This window comes from Galeopterus variegatus, unplaced genomic scaffold (assembly GCF_000696425.1).
Source record: "Galeopterus variegatus unplaced genomic scaffold, G_variegatus-3.0.2 Scaffold2044, whole genome shotgun sequence".
In the NCBI taxonomy this organism is placed as follows: Eukaryota; Metazoa; Chordata; class Mammalia; order Dermoptera; family Cynocephalidae; genus Galeopterus; species Galeopterus variegatus.
The window spans coordinates 94,614-110,175 of record NW_007728155.1 but is presented as its reverse complement, the minus strand read 5'-3'; the positions used below and the strand labels follow the sequence as shown (position 1 = coordinate 110,175).

The 15,562-nt window shown below is 47.2% G+C and overlaps 3 protein-coding genes across 4 annotated transcripts in view; 1 reads left to right on the top strand and 2 right to left on the bottom strand.

The window, feature by feature from the left end:
• The window catches only part of APOA2 (apolipoprotein A-II), a 3,431-nt gene extending 3,173 nt beyond the window's left edge, over positions 1 to 258 (bottom strand). The window contains exon 1 of the mRNA XM_008580188.1: positions 190 to 258. The gene's annotated coding sequence lies outside the window, so the exon portion shown is untranslated. The remainder of the gene's footprint in view (positions 1 to 189) is intronic.
• A 181-nt stretch (positions 259 to 439) lies between these two features.
• On the top strand, positions 440 to 3,810 carry TOMM40L (translocase of outer mitochondrial membrane 40 homolog (yeast)-like). 2 transcript variants are annotated; one of them, XM_008580189.1, is made up of 10 exons: positions 440 to 578; positions 796 to 1,045; positions 1,327 to 1,394; positions 1,647 to 1,739; positions 1,986 to 2,087; positions 2,236 to 2,341; positions 2,530 to 2,652; positions 2,766 to 2,842; positions 3,053 to 3,155; positions 3,293 to 3,810. In XM_008580189.1, the coding sequence occupies exons 2-10, from the start codon at positions 931 to 933 to the stop codon at positions 3,430 to 3,432; spliced, it is 927 nt and encodes a 308-aa protein (XP_008578411.1). In that variant the 5' UTR covers positions 440 to 578; positions 796 to 930; the 3' UTR covers positions 3,433 to 3,810. The 2 variants fall into 2 exon arrangements, with proteins under 2 accessions (XP_008578411.1, XP_008578412.1); XM_008580190.1 differs by having other exon boundaries at positions 560 to 651.
• A 214-nt stretch (positions 3,811 to 4,024) lies between these two features.
• The window catches only part of NR1I3 (nuclear receptor subfamily 1, group I, member 3), a 38,421-nt gene continuing 26,883 nt past the window's right edge, over positions 4,025 to 15,562 (bottom strand). The window contains exons 2-10 of the mRNA XM_008580192.1: positions 8,861 to 9,001; positions 8,569 to 8,708; positions 7,948 to 8,078; positions 6,420 to 6,589; positions 6,062 to 6,201; positions 5,689 to 5,834; positions 5,480 to 5,608; positions 5,182 to 5,287; positions 4,025 to 4,294 (exon numbers count right to left, since the gene is read on the bottom strand). Of these exons, the coding sequence (XP_008578414.1) occupies positions 4,165 to 4,294; positions 5,182 to 5,287; positions 5,480 to 5,608; positions 5,689 to 5,834; positions 6,062 to 6,201; positions 6,420 to 6,589; positions 7,948 to 8,078; positions 8,569 to 8,675 (1,059 nt within the window). The 5' untranslated portion in view covers positions 8,676 to 8,708; positions 8,861 to 9,001 and the 3' untranslated portion in view covers positions 4,025 to 4,164. The remainder of the gene's footprint in view (positions 4,295 to 5,181; positions 5,288 to 5,479; positions 5,609 to 5,688; positions 5,835 to 6,061; positions 6,202 to 6,419; positions 6,590 to 7,947; positions 8,079 to 8,568; positions 8,709 to 8,860; positions 9,002 to 15,562) is intronic.

The following is a 15,562-nucleotide window of genomic DNA, read 5'->3' as shown; positions in this document are numbered from 1 at the left end:
GGGGGGGGGGGGGGGGGGGGGGAACGATAGGAATGAACCATGGTTCGAAAGAAGTTCATAGTCGTTCGCTCCGCCACCCTTCACAAAATGCATGTCTCCAGGCTCTAGTTTCGCTTTTCTTATGGGTGGTGGACGGAGTTTCAGTGGCCCAAGCTTCGAGATGCTCCCTCTAGCGTCTTCTACACTCACAGGTTTTTCCCGACCTTGGAGAAGCTGGGCGATTTAGCGTCTTCTGCTGAAGACTAAGGAGCCACCAAATCAAGTCCTGCCTGCCTCTGCAGCTCCGGACTGAAAGCTCTCGGGCCTTCACGCCTGTCATTCCTTTGCTTCCTCCTCTCCCATTGGCCCTTGGGAGATCGAGGCAGCTGTTTTTTGTTTTTTTTTAATCAATTGGGCGGGGCCCAACCACCGGAGGGTTGCGTCTTTGATGTCCTTCTTTGCCCAGTTCCAAGATGGCGCTCATGGCCACAATGGGAATGCAGCGTGAAGCCGCAGTCTTGCCATCACTCAAGATGGCTGCCCCCATCAAGATGACCGGGTGTGCCCGGGAGAAAGGGACAGCATGATGATCTGAGATGGTAAGGGATGCTGCTCCGTTGCGGTCTTGGCCTTGGAAGCTGGGAATGAAGAGTAGAGACGGTCGGAAGCTAGGTGAGGACTGTGGTGAGGGCTAGGATTAGAGAGTGGGAGAGAGGACAGGGGTGACAGGTGGGGGTGCGGGATCAGATAGGGCAGGAGTGTGCCTGAGGTCGGTCTCCCCATCGTTGCTCTCTCCCCCAACTCTTCCTGTTGCAGGTCTAGCATCGGACCATGTGGAAGTTTCTGGGACTGGGGAACCAGATGATGGAGGGTGGGGCCCGTGGTGGGTAGAGAGCGCACTAGCGTCCTTTCCTAGGCTAACCCCGTCCCCTCCCTGTCATCTGAACTAAAATGGGGAACACATTGGGCCTGTCACCGATGGGGACTTTGCCCCGCCGGGGCCCCCGCCGAGAGGAACCTCTGCCCAACCCTGGGAGCTTCGATGAACTGCACCGGCTATGCAAAGGTGAGAACTTGGCATTTGACTGTCTCAAGATGAAGGGGCGGAGGAGGGGAGGGTCTTAAATGCTGGGTGTCCAGCGATGGGAGCAGGAAAGGGGAAATCACAGGGGGCATCCGGTGTCAGGGAGGATCAGGTGCCCAAATAAGTGGAACATTTTGTTGCAGGACTTGAAAGGAGGTCAGTACCTCCAAAGTGCCTCCTATGGTATTGAAAGGGGAGACTACCTCTTGGGGTAGAGGTTTCTTGCCTGTGCTTATTCCTTGCCTTCTTCCCACCCCCTTCAGATGTATTCCCAGCACAGATGGAGGGAGTGAAGCTTGTTGTCAACAAGGTTCTGAGCAGCCATTTCCAGGTGCTCCCACTTCTCTGGCCCCTGCTTACTATTCTTCCTTGCCTATCCCTGGATACTCTTCTCCTTTGCTTTGTACTCCAGGCTTAGCCAGACTATTTGGGACAAATGAGGGAGGATGTGGGGCTCTCTTTACCTCCCTTACCTGTGGGACTTGTTGCTTTTAATCTGTTGGGATATTTGGGATTCTAAGGGTGATGCAGCACTGAAATGGAGTAGGAATGCTCTCTCCTCCATTGACTCCTCTTTCTTCAGGTGGCTCACTCGGTGCACATGAGTGCCCTGGGCTTGCCGGGCTATCACCTCCATGCGGCCTATGCAGGGGACTGGCAGCTTAGCCCCACTGAGGTGAGGGCACCATACACCTGCGTCATCTCCCTAAAAGCCCACCTGGGACTCGGGTCTGGAAGAGGAGGAAATGTGTGTGTTATGGCAGAGGGGAGGGAAACATTTGTGTGAGCAGCCCAGAGTTTATCTTTGTGCCTCCACCAGGGGGCGCTGGGTAAGGTTAATGAAATCCTTTGGGTTCAGTCTGAATGGTACTCAGCCTTACTGTCTACACTCTCCTTACTGTCTACACTCTTCATTCCACAGGTGTTCCCCACTGTGGTAGGGGATATGGACAGCAGCGGCAGCCTCAACGCCCAGGTCCTGCTCCTCTTGACAGAGCAGCTCCGAGCTAAGGCTGTTTTCCAGGTGACCTACAGTTTCTGCCTCCATCCACTGAGGCACTTCCTCTTTCTCCTGCATGAGTGTCCTGCTCTGGTGGTTCCAGGGGGAGGAGCAGGGGCAATAGTGACCATTAAGAGGGAGAGAGATTTTACTTCTTGCTCTCCCCACCCAGACACAGCAGGCCAAGTTCCTGACATGGCAGTTTGATGGAGAGTACCGGGGAGATGACTACACAGCCACTCTGACTCTAGGAAATCCTGACCTGATTGGGGAATCGGGTGAGGAATTGGGGCAGGGCTCTTTTATCTTGGCTGCCCATCTGCTAATGTTGGCTATGCCTCTTTATCTTCTGTACAGTTTGGGGATTAGATAAGGAACTTCTTGGGCAGGCTGGGATTGGGGTTCCTGGGGAGAGGGAGCTGGATGTTGTCTCTATGACTGAGTTCATGTCTCCCCACTCCCACAGTGATCATGGTGGCTCACTTCCTACAGAGCCTCACTCATCGGCTGGTGCTGGGAGGAGAGCTAGTTTATCACCGACGGCCAGGCGAAGAGGGGGCCATCTTGACACTGGCTGGGAAGTATTCAGGTATGGGGCAAGGTGGGGTAGTGATGGAGGTGGCAATTCTGGACTTCGTTAGGGTTCCTGGCCTGTGTCCTACTATAGTAATGCTCCTTTCCCCCTGTACTTTGGTTTTACAGCCGTACACTGGGTAGCTACATTGAATGTGGGATCAGGCGGGGCCCATGCAAGTTATTACCACAGGGCAAATGAACAGGTGAGATTATGGGTCTCATCCCTCACCCCAGCAAGTCAGTGATGAACTTTTGCCCCTCTGGACCTCCACTAGCCCTGCTGACATGGTATTCTTCCTACCCACACTACATAAATATTCTCATGTGTGCCTTTGTTCTGCTGCTCCCCTCTCAGAACCCATCTAGTCTTCACTGAGAATGATCCCTCTCTCATCTTTGCCCATGGTTCTCAGGTTCAGGTTGGAGTGGAGTTTGAGGCAAACACACGGCTACAAGACACAACCTTCTCCTTTGGTTACCACCTAACTCTGCCCCAGGCCAACATGGTGTTTAGAGGTAAAGGTTATTGCAATGACATTCAGATGTGCTGAGGGACTGGGGGATACAGAGGGAGACAAGCTCTACCTTACTTCTGCGTACTCCTTTCTCCAAGCCCTCTTAACTAACTTAGTCAATATTCTCTTCCCCAACAGGCTTGGTGGATAGTAACTGGTGTGTAGGTGCTGTGCTGGAGAAGAAGATGCCCCCCCTCCCTGTCACCCTAGCCCTCGGAGCCTTCCTCAATCACTGGCGCAACAGATTCCATTGTGGCTTCAGTATCACTGTGGGCTGAGGTTGTCCCAGAACCAGTACGCACAGCAGCTGGAACCTCTGAGTCAGATGCCCTAGGGCCAGAGACTAGGCCTATCTCCAGAGTCCACCATCCTGGGTAACTTCTAGGTCCCAGGAGCAGAGTGGGGGACAGGACCATGCCCTCCTCAGAACTAGAGCTACCACAGGGGCAGCCAATAGGGCAGTGGTTTGAGGCTACCACCTCTGCCACCAGCCCCACTATCATCGTCCTCGTGCTCTCATGGCTCTGGACTAAGGGAGAAGTATTAAGGGGTATGTCTGGCTGAATTCCCCCTTCCCCCTCTGCTTCCTTCTTTGTTTCCCTTTTGATTAAAGCTCCTAGCCCCTTCGTCTTCGGAGCAGAAAAGTCTGCATGGGATTAGTTCCCCATCTGGTTTTGTACCCCAGAGCTTCCCAAGGCTGGGAAAGTAGGGCTGAAGGGCTAAACCTTTGGTCTCAGAAGGTGGAGCCCACCCATTCCCAGAAGGAGCTTCTTTACCTCTCAACCCGTGAGGCTTCTTCCTTGCCCATCTTCTGTGGTTCCAGAGAAAAACTTTGTCGCCATGGTCACCCCCCGCTTCCCCCATGATGCATGAAGAGGCAATTATTGCTTTAATCTTTCATTGTAGCCACGGGGCTCCTTTTCTACTGGTCACAATCTCTGGTCCCAGTATTTGCCCCTTTCCAGTCCAGTGTGTCCCAGGTGGGCTGGGGACGGTGGTGAGCCCAGGCCTCAGCTACAGATCTCCTGGAGCAGTGGCATCATGGCAAACAGTCCCTGGATATGTTGGATTTGGTACTCATATTCATTCTTAATGCTCCGGAGCTCAGCCAACAGGCCCAGCAGCTTTGCATACAGAAACCTTTGGAGGAAGTAGTGGGGTTACCAGGGAAAGCGAAGGGAAATACAGCAGCTGGTGTCTTGTCCTGAGGCCCTGATCCCCTGAACTGTCTCTCAGTGAAGCTAGGTCTGAACATTAGAGAAAATCATGTTCTGGTATGACACATCAAAGGTTCCAGAGGTCCCCAAGGGGGCCTCTGCCTGACATTGTTTTTTCTAGCCATGCTTGGTTTTTCCTGAACCCAGAGCTCTGAAGGCCAAGTGTGAAGAAAGCCCCAGACTTGGCCAGAACTTCAACTGTGTAGAATCTGAGGGTCTGACCTTCTATAGCAGGTTCTAGAGGGTGGGCATGTTCTATGGTTTAAAGCATCCCCTCTCTGGCCAAACTGGCTCATTGAGGAATGAGCAAGAACAGAAGTGGTGCGTACCTCAAAGCCTTGATAGATCACGGACTATTGAACCAGGGACTGGTTTTGTCCATGAAACTGTGAATGACCATAACTTCGAGGGAAATGAAAAATTAAAGGAATTGGCCCAATGGAGAGGAGAGGAAGGGCCAAGGAAAAAGAGCAAACAAGACTCTTAAAAGTCTGCTTTAATCTGGGAAGTTGGACTGGTAAGGTGATGGATGTCATCAATCTCAGGAATGCTATTATAAAGAGCCTGTGAGCTACTACTTTGCATCTCTACTGAATAAAAAAATCTGGAAAAAGTGAGATGAAATGGCAGTGAAGTAAGGGCACTTTGAATGCTATAAATACGTGAGATGGGGATGGCCAGAGTGAAGGACTAGACCCCCAAGAGACCTGGTTTCCCAAAGAAAAGGACAGTAAAACATTCATCCTGAGCTCAGTGTTCTAACTTCTTCCTGCCCTGGTAAGGTCTCCAAGCCCCAGTCTCCCACTATACCTGTCCCGGGGCCTTGGCTGCTGGCCCTTGATGTAGCTCTGCAGAGTCAGTGCCATCTCCTCTTGCAGCTGATCAATCTCCTCTCTCTGGGTAACTCCAGGCCGGTCTGTAAGATAGGAAACTGGGAAGGACAACGTGGGGGGTGGGGTGGGCCTGCACAGAGCCTTAGGAGCGAGGCTGGTATAGACCTACTCTGCAGGTTTGAAGGCTAGAAGTCCTGGGATGGATGGATTCAAGGAGTTGAGAGTTTGGACAGAGGTGGTGAAGCAAAAGTTTCTGGGCTTTGGGAGGTACTCACCAGGAGAGAAGAGGGCCATGGCAGCCATGAGCACATACTCAGGCTCTTGCAGCTGCAGTCGTCTCAGTGTCCCATGAAAGTGAAAGAGCAACTCCAAAAACTCAGCCTCGAACCCCGCTGTGGGAGATGCTAGGTTTAGGAGCCTCCAGGTCACCTTACCACATACCATACCACAAGGATACATGCCTTCTGCTGCTCTGTCAAAGTACCATGGGCTCCATCTTCCATTGTGTAGCGAAGAGGCCCACAGAGGAAGTTTTGTGTTTGGAGACAGAAAGTTGTATTGAGTGCAATGTGACAGATTTCCAGAGCTGCTCCTTTGAGAAGGGAGATCTGGTCCTCTATGGGCAGGGACCTGTGGGGAGCAGGAAACAAGGGCACTTTAGACTCAAACCTGAACTTCAGAGAGGGAGAGGAACTCCCAGTCCTGATTGACACATTTAGAAACAAAGCTGGGAATTCTAGACCTGGTGCTTGGAAAGGCTGAGGGATGCGTTAGTTCAGTCAATGACTTTTTTGCAGGGGTTAGGGTATGCGTTACTGAAATGTTTGCTTCCTGAAAGATGAGGGGAGGATACTCACCGGAAGAGGGGCAGATCCTTGGTGAACTTGATGATTTGCTGTACCATGAAAGTGTTGATGTCTGCGATGTGTGTGAGCAGAGGCAGCACAGGGGCCAGGGCAGGCAGGGGTTGGTGATGGATGAACAGATGAGCTGGAGGCTGCAGAGATCAGAACATGAGCAACACCCTGGCTCTAGGGCTCTCCTTCAGGCTTCTCCAGTCTTGGAAGGGTTCCTTGCTGAGGAGCTTGCCCAGGCTGGGGTTCTGGAGAAGTCCTGTCCTCAATATTGGTGCATGGCACATAGTCCTCTCCCTGAGATCAGCCTCCTTGGGTTCCCTTTTGGTCACAGTCCAGCCCAGATCCTATAAGTGCTCACCCTGAACTGCACAAACTGGTCAAACATGGTGCCTACGTGGCGAGTGTGGGCCCCCAAGAGTGTCTGGACCAGCTCCTTCTGCTCCTTACTCAGCTGCATAGGTTTTTGCTGTGCCCGCCGCTGGGCCTGCTTTGCTCGCCGCAACGCCAGGGCTTCTGCTGACAGTATCACTGTGCCAAGCAAGAGATATGACAAAGGTAATGAAACCAGCAGAGAGCACCACCTCTCTCTTCCAGTCCTTGATCTGGGACCCTCAGCTGCCCTGCACAATGAAGGATGGGAGAAGGGAGGAAAGTTTCTTGGGCTTCCTGGGGCTTGGCTGAAATCCAAGAGGCTCCAGGTGGCAGGGGATTCTTGCATGCTCTCACCAACCCATGAGGCACTGCGGCAGAAATCAGTGCACTGTGGGAGAGAAGGGAAGGGTGGCGAGTAAAGTGGGGAGGGTGTAAGGAGATGTTTAGCTTCTGGGGAAACATTGAAGAGGGAGCAGTCTCGATAACTGAAATATCACCTTAGTTTGAGTAGCATTGTCATTTCAAAGGTTCCAAGTTTAAATAAATCTCACTGGATGAAACAATGCTATCATAGACAAGGCAGGTCTTATTCAGGTTTTTCAGAAACATAAACAGGCTTAGATTCCAATGATAGTCCAAGGTCACAAGATGAGTGACGTGGACTGAATTCAAACCACAATCTTTTGACTTCTACAGTTTCCTTTCCACTGCTCTGTATTGAAAAATAATATGATATATTGGAAAAAGCAAGAGTTTGGGAGTCAGACAGACTTGAGTTTGAATATTGACTGTACAACTTTTTAGTTGAATGCAAGTTAACCTTTTTTTTTTTTGGCTGCTGGACATATGAGGATGCAAACCCTGACGTTGGTGTTATAACACCACACTGAAGCCAACTGAGCTACCCGGCCAGCCAGCAAGTTAACTTCTGTGAGCACCAGTTATATCATCTGTTGGGCATATAGCATAGTTACCTAGCATAGAGAAAGCATTAATTAAACACTTATTGAGTACCTACTAGGTGGCAGACACTGTACTCAAGAGATAGAAGAGAGAAGGAAAGCCATAGCTATATGAATATCTAGGAGAAGGGCTGGCGAACTAGCTCAGTGGGTTAGAGTGCAGCCTTGTACCACCAAGGTCACAGGTTCGGATTCCCCATACCGGCCAGCCACCAAAAGAAGAAAAAAAAAATAATATCTAGAAGAGTCTTTCAGGTAAGGGAGAGGATAAGTGCAAAAGTCCTGGGGAAGAGTGTGTTTGGTGCGTTCAAGGTTGACATTAAAGTCAGTGTGGCTGGAATGGATTGAGCAAGGTAGTGTGGGGGAGCTAGACCATGAGATCATGTAACTTAAGAGAGATAGGGAGCCATTAGAGGTTTTGAGCAGAATAGTGACATAATCCAACTAGTTTCAAAAAGCTTACTCTGCCTGCTGTGTAGAGGCTGAGCTTTTACAAGGACAAAGCAGAGAGACACAGTCAATGGATTCTTGGGATGGTAGGGGGCAACTCACTGTCTTTCCTCATGCCAGCATCCAGGCACTTCTGCAACCTACAGGCTGGGCAGTGGCGCCTCTGAGCCTTGCTGACCTCACAGCTTCCAGCGAAGGGACAAGTGAGACCAGTGCTTTTGCCAACTGTTCGTCTGTGAGAGACAGAGACATTATTAGGGTCTGGAATGGCAGCGAACATGCAGGTGAGAATGGAAGGGGCTGAGGACATGGTCTAAAAGACCTGGGAATCTGTGGTGACATGAGCTAATCTGAGCTGTGCCCAAGGTCCCCAGGGGTGGATAGGACAGGACACATCTCAAGCATTTCCATGGGGACACAGGATCACTCAGGAAAGCCTAGTTGATATAATATACTAACTCGGTGCTTTGCAGGTAGTGGGTACATAATAAGTACTCTTGGCTAATGAACTGTGTCCGTCAGACAAAATCTGGCCTCTCTCTGTTATTACGCCACCAGTCTATGTATCTTGTGGGTGGCAAGATGTAAAGTGCTAGCCACAGGGTAGTTAGACTCCAAGATACAGAAGTAATGTGGCTGGACAAACTCAAGCCTGTGCTGGGGTTTTTAGGTTTACTGATTGGAAGTTTGGGGGGTTATTTCTATTGGGGAGGAGGCTCTCACCTGAAGAAACCCTTGCAGCCTTCACAAGTCAGGGCATGGAAGTGATAGCCTGTGGCTCGGTCCCCACACACCACACAGTTCCTTGGCTCGTCTTCTCCACTGGCCATGGCTTTAGGTGTTGGAGTGGCCACTACAGACCCCTGAATGTGTAAGGGGTTAGTAGTCTGCTCTGGGCCACCCTTGACCTTCTCTCACTTCTGCAGAGCCTCTTCCTATATCTGACCTGAACCTGATCCCCAGCACTATCTGTACTTTATTGCTTTTAGTCTCTGGCCCCCAACAATTTTCCTACCTGCTCCTCTTAGGCAGCATGCCACCTGCAGGCCACAGAATCTGGTGTGGTATGCCTCTCCCCAACTCCCACGCTGGCTTTGCTTTCCCTCTGATCTCAGGAGCTGCCAGTGATTGGAGTTAGGACTATGGCTATCGGTATCTGAAAAACAAGGGACTTCTGTCGTGTGTGCCCTTAGTTGCTCTCAGCTACTATGTAGGTAGGGCACAGACTCTGAACCCAGGGCAAAGGCCTGGATGGGAGGTTTTCCTAGCATGCCCAAAGTGCTGGTTGGTGGTACATGGGGAGGGACACCAGTGGGTGGTGACCTCATGACATATTAGAAGCTGCTCTTTATTAGATTTATGGAGATTTTCCCTACTGCTGAGCTTTAGGCTACATCTGCAGCCTCCTCTGTACAGGGATCCTTGCCAAGCTGGGAAGAGAGAAAGAGGGGGAGAAACAGAGCAAGATTTTTCACATGCAGTATGTCAGTAGTAAAAAGAATAGGTGTAACAATTGCACAAGTTTCCCAAAAGAAAAGTTCTTAAAACGAGACTGGAGTCTAATTAAGGGCCCATGCAAAGAGCTAGAAGGAGTCCCACTTCCTTACTAGGGAAGGTTGAGAATTAAGTCAGAGTTGGGGTTGATTTGGGAACTCTTGCATCAGAGCTGGCTTCATGGGTGTGTGACCTGTGCAGTCACACAAGGCTCTGCATTCAGAGGAGTCCCCACGCTTGGTTCAATGCACTGCTGTTGCCATCTTGAAATGCTTAATGATTTTTTAACAAATATGCGCACACACACACACACACACTCAGAGACAGAGAGGAGAGACTGAATTAAAAAGAGCCTTGTCTAGGTTCCCAGATGAGTTGGTAGAATCCTTAACTGCAAATCGTACAACATCCAACTATGCATAACTTTGCATTTTGAAATAAGGTGAGTTTCAGAGAGCATCAGTGCTTTGATCTGGTCCTTGGGAAATGGTGAGTATATTTGTTTGAATATATCTGTTGGTGCCTTTTCTTGAATGTGTCTCTGTGCGAATTCATACTAATTCATTCAATCAACAAATATGAGAACATACTATGTGTTAAACACTCAGGATAAAAGATGAATAGGATGCTCTCCTGCCCTCATGGAGTTTAAATGCTAGTCAGGGAGATAGACCTTTAAACAAATATAAAGAAATATAGTCAGATCAACGATGGTGCTATGCGCAGAGCACGATGAGACCACAGAAGATGAACACCTAATCCTGCTTTGGCAAAGGGATGTTGAGGAGGAGGCAGGATAGGCTTCTTGGAGGAGTGGCAAATGAATTGGTTTTTAAAGGATAATGCAGAATTAGCCAGGGAAAAGTAAAAGGCGTCTAGGCAGAAGGTGTAATCCGAGAAATTCAAGAAGCCAGATACAAAAAGATAAAATCGGGTAGAACCACAAGCAGGCCTCTCTTGCTGGAGCACGACATTTCAGGTGGGAAGTGGGAAGAGATAAGGCTGGATAAATTGGATATGAGGCTGAGATGTAGGTAGGGCCAGATCACAGGAGACCTCATGTGTCCATAAAGCTTTTAAAGGGTAAGCTGGGAAATGACACAGTCAAATCTATATTCTAGAAAGCTTACTCTGCTGGCTGTTTAAGGATGAGTTTGAGGAGGCAGGACTGAAGGCAAAAAGATCTGTTAGAAAGCTATTCCTTAATGAAGGTGAGAGATTAAGCCTGAACAAGGATAGTGGTAGGATGTAGAGGAGGAAAGTGTTTTGAGAAATACATGGGAAGGGAAACAGTACTACGAAAATATCTGGGCTGAGCAGGAAGAAGAGGAGTCAAAGGTGACTCCAGGTGCCTAGTGTGGTAGATTGAGAGGACAGCGGTATCACCAACCAGGAAAGAGACTACAGGAAGAAGAGAGGGGTCCTCCATACTTGGGCCCTGAAACACTTCCACAGTTGACAATTTAACCTAGCAATAAGTTATCAAGGGCCCACTCTGTGGCTAGGCACCATGAGAGGGACAAAAGAGAGGGTCCCTATTACAGAGAAAATTGCAATCTAATTATGGAGACTGAATAAACTCCTAGATCTTAAAAGGAAATACATACTTGAACTCTAAATTGTGTGGTAAAGATTATGTAGAATATTATAGGTACTACAGGTAATTTCCTCATTCATTTATTCTTATTGGGTGTGCAATATGAGCAGAATACTGAGTAACGATCCTTACCTGTGTTAACCCTATAAGATAGGTAATATCACTTTTTTATAGATGAGAAAACAGGCTCAGAGAGTTTCAATAACTTGTACAAGGGCTAATATACCCAACAGTTTATTAGATGAATTCACATGGATCTTACATAGGCATCTCAATTTTAATATGTCTAAAATGGAGCTCACTGTCAACCCTCCACAAACTAACTTCTATATTTTCTTGGTGATTATCCCAACATAAGAAAGTGGGTAATGTGGGCTTTGGAGTCATACAGACTTAGGTTCATATTCTCACTCTGGCTCTTACTAGCTGAATTACTTCTTTGCTTCTTAGTGTTTGATATGACTGAGACCCAGCTCCATGAGGCCCTGGGAATGAGATATCACCAGGCTGGGCCAATCCCAGACGGTGGAAGGAAGGCATACATCCTCTTCCTAGATCAGCATTGAATGCTTAGAGAGAGGCCAGGGGGAGAAAGATGTTCTGATCCAGGTCTGCCCATTCACTTGGGACCTAGGGATTACCCTGAACCTTGTTCTTGGAGAAGTCCACCTTGCAGTTCTTTGAAATGAGGTTTCCTAGGGGACAGACCTCTCTGAGCTTGCTCTCCTATGTTCAGAAATGCTCCCCCAGCTTTAGGATCTTTCCCATAGAGCAGACTAAGACTGGAATCTGCTGCAGGATACCCCTGGCATCCATGGCAAACAAGCTTTCAGGGTTAACTGATGTCTTCACCCTCTCCCAATCTGCCTATCCCAGGTCAGGGTCTGAAAAACACCTATGTTGGTTAAGCTCTCTAAATTTCAATTTTCTTATCTGGAGAAGAGGGTTAATAACACCCATTATCCAGGTTTGCTGTGAGGATTAAATAAAGTAATATATATAAAATTCCTTACACAGTGCTTGGAACAAGGAAGAAAGTCAATACATTTCATTCTCTTACCCTCTTCCTTTCCTTCCCCTCCACTGCCACCCTCTCCCAGCTGCCAAGCAGGAAGCTGGGCATTCACCTAGCCTCCCTTCTCTCCCTCCCTAAAAATGACCAGATGCCATGACCTGTCATTCCTGTGTCCTGACCTCTACCTGCCCACTACATTTTAGCTGAGTTCAGGCCCTCGTCATTTTCCACTCATTACTCAGTTGCTTATTAAATTATTCTCCCTAGTCCCAGCCTAGTCTCCTTCCAACCCATCCTCCATACTGTTGCTATTTCTAAAATGCAAATTTGATCATGACTCTCCCCTGCTTAAAATTCTTCATTTGCTTTCCATCACCTTCAGGATAAAGCCCAATCTCTTTAGCATATTACACAAAGTTCTTGGTGATCAGGCCCCTATTTATTACTCTGGCCTCATCTATTCCATCCCACTTCCGTCCTCCGACCTAGCACATCACACTTTGGCTCTAGACGTGATTCAGCATTTAGAGTTCCCTGAATTCACTGTGATCACTCACCTCTGAACATCTTGCCTTGTTGTTCTGTCTGGTTGGAATAGCCTCACACACCCGTACTTATAAACCCTCCTCCCCTGGTCCTCCTGACCCTCTTGATCCTCCAGGCCTGAGTGCAGCAGATCACCTCTGGGAGTCTACAGGTTGAGCTACACTTCTGTGCACAAATTCATCACAGCACTTATCACATTGCAGAACAACTGTCTGTTTCTTCTGACTCTGTCAATCAACTGTGAGTTGTTGAAGTCAAGGGCTGCACTCTTTATTTTTGGATCCTTAGGGTCTCGTGTATTCCAGGCACATATAATAAATGTTTATAGAATGAATAAACAGGCTACAATATGATTTAAGGTTTGATTCCAAACTCATGCTCTTTCCATTAGCATCATAGGCTATTATTTGTGAATGAATGCATTCATTCATTCAATAAATATTTACTAGGTATCTACTTTGTGCCAAGTATTTTGCTAGCACTTTAGGTTCCATGGTGTCCTCTGGAGACATTCCTATTTCCTTTTTAGTTGCTGTCTTTTTTTTTTTTTTTTAAAGATGACCAGTAAGGGGATCTTAACCCTTAACTTGGTGTTGTCAGCACCACGCTCTCCCAAGTGAGCCACGGGCCGGCATTAGTTGCTGTCTTTCATAGCTTGTTATTCTTTGCTATCCCGACTGGCAGGATTCTCATTAGTCTTCTAGTCCAGTTCCTGACTCCTTTCTGACTTCTGAACTGTTGCTACCTGCTGTTGTTACCTGCCGTGTTTGTACTTGATATCTGGCTGACCTCACTCAGGTGTTTATTGAGCCAAATTTCCAGTCTGAGCCTGCTCTATTCTATCCTGTTTGCCCCCCCCCCCCCCATGTAATGGCACAAACACTTTTTTAAACAAGGATTCCTTTCCTTTGAGCCTTGTTATCTGGTGTCCCCCCTCCCCCTGCTTGTTTTTCAGCAGCTGGCCAGCTTGGGGATCCAAACCCTTGACCTTGGTGTTATCAGCACTGCAATCTGGTTTTAATCTTCGTTCCTTAAATTCACTAATGATCTCCTATGGTCTTTTGAATTCAATGGGCTTTTTCCTACGTTTCTCCCCATCAAACTCCCTACTGCTTTCGACTCCTGTCACAACCACTTTCTCTTCTTTGAAACTCTTTTTCTCCCTAACGTCTATAATGTTATGCATTCTTGGTTCTCCAAATGTATTTCTTTCTTCTTCTTCTTTTTTTTTTTTTTGGCGGTTGGCTGGTGTGGAGCACCCAAACCCTTGACCTTGAATTCACTAATGATCTCCTATGGTCTTTTGAATTCAATGGGCTTTTTCCTACGTTTCTCCCCATCAAACTCCCTACTGCTTTCGACTCCTGTCACAACCACTTTCTCTTCTTTGAAACTCTTTTTCTCCCTAACGTCTATAATGTTATGCATTCTTGGTTCTCCAAATGTATTTCTTTCTTCTTCTTTTTTTTTTTTTTTGGCGGTTGGCTGGTGTGGAGCACCCAAACCCTTGACCTTGGTATAACACCGCGCTCTAACCAACTGAGCTAACCTGCCAGCCCCACCCAACCACCCTTTAACCTGTATTTCTAACAGCTCTTTTTTTCTTTCTCCTCTAATGGATTCTCCTTTTCCCTAAAACTATTTTTTAGGAAAAGCAGTGGGTTTTTCTCTAAGGGCCCATTTCAACATTCCTACCCTTCTTCTGTGTTCCTCCCTAATAGTTCATCTATTCACAACACTTTTGCAAAAAGTAAAAACAGTTAAGATTTTAACATCACAGTTTACATTTATATGTTTTATTTCATTTATCCTTATCTCAGTACATAAATGTCTCCAAAATCTACAACTCTAATTCCATGAAATCTTGCTATTCTTAGTAGTCACTTATTATGCCTGTTCAGGTTAAATGTCATTCTGTTCCTCTCTCTGGATTCCCACTGCACTTGCCCAGACTTCTGTCATAGCACCTGTAACAATATCACATCTGTATTAGTCCGTTTCCATTGCTTAGAACAAAATACTTGGAACTGGGTAATTTATAAAGAAAATGAAATTTATTGCTTACAGTTTCTGAGGCGGGGAAGTCCAAAGTCCATCTGGTGGTGGTAACAGTGACTGAGGGGTCTCACATTGAAGATGGTGGAAGCAGAGAGAGCAGAGAGAGAGAGAGACTCTTCATACTCCCCTTTAAAGCCCTCCAAACCACACCCATGACCATCATTTTTAATCCATTCACTACTTCTTGGTCTTACAATCCAATCACCTCTTGAAGGCTTCATCTTTTAATAGCATAATAGGATTTCCCACCCTCTTAACAGTCACAGTGGGGGACAAGTTTCTAATACATAAAACTTGGGGGACACAATTCAAGCTTCAGTGAGTTTTCGGGAGACATAATTCAATCCACTACAACACCTTTGGATTCACATAACTGTCTCTCCCCTTCTACGGTATAAGCTCTATGTCACATAGTTTTTTCTACCCCAACCCCTAACATAAGACCTAGCCATAATGTGTGCTTAATAGCCAAAGAATGATTGAATAATCTTCCCACTTTCCCAGTCTTGAACTCCAAGGGTCATTTTGAGTCCTCCCGTAAATCATTTTAGTCACCAAATCTTATTGATTCCTTATGCCATATGGTTCTTGATGCTCTCCCTTCTCTTCTATTACTGTCATGACACTCACCCAGTACAATTTGTACAGTACAATATCTCACCCTTTGTATACTGCAATATCCCTATCTTAGCCTCTCTGCTCTTAGTCTTTCTCTTGACACATCGGTCCTACATTTCCCCTGCAAGAATAATGTAAAAATGCTATTTGTATGAGAGCTAAGTTTAAATTCCTCATTTTGACATTCAGGGCCCTCTCATAACTCCTGTAACTTCTCCATCATAAACCTGAGTCTTCTTTCATTATTTTTCTCTTGTTATCACCCAGATGCAAGACAGACACATCTTTTCCTCCTTCCTCTATTTGTCTATATTCTACTCTTCCTTTTTTTTTTTTTTTAAATTTTATTTTGTCGATATACATCGTGGTTGATTATTGTAGCCCCTTAC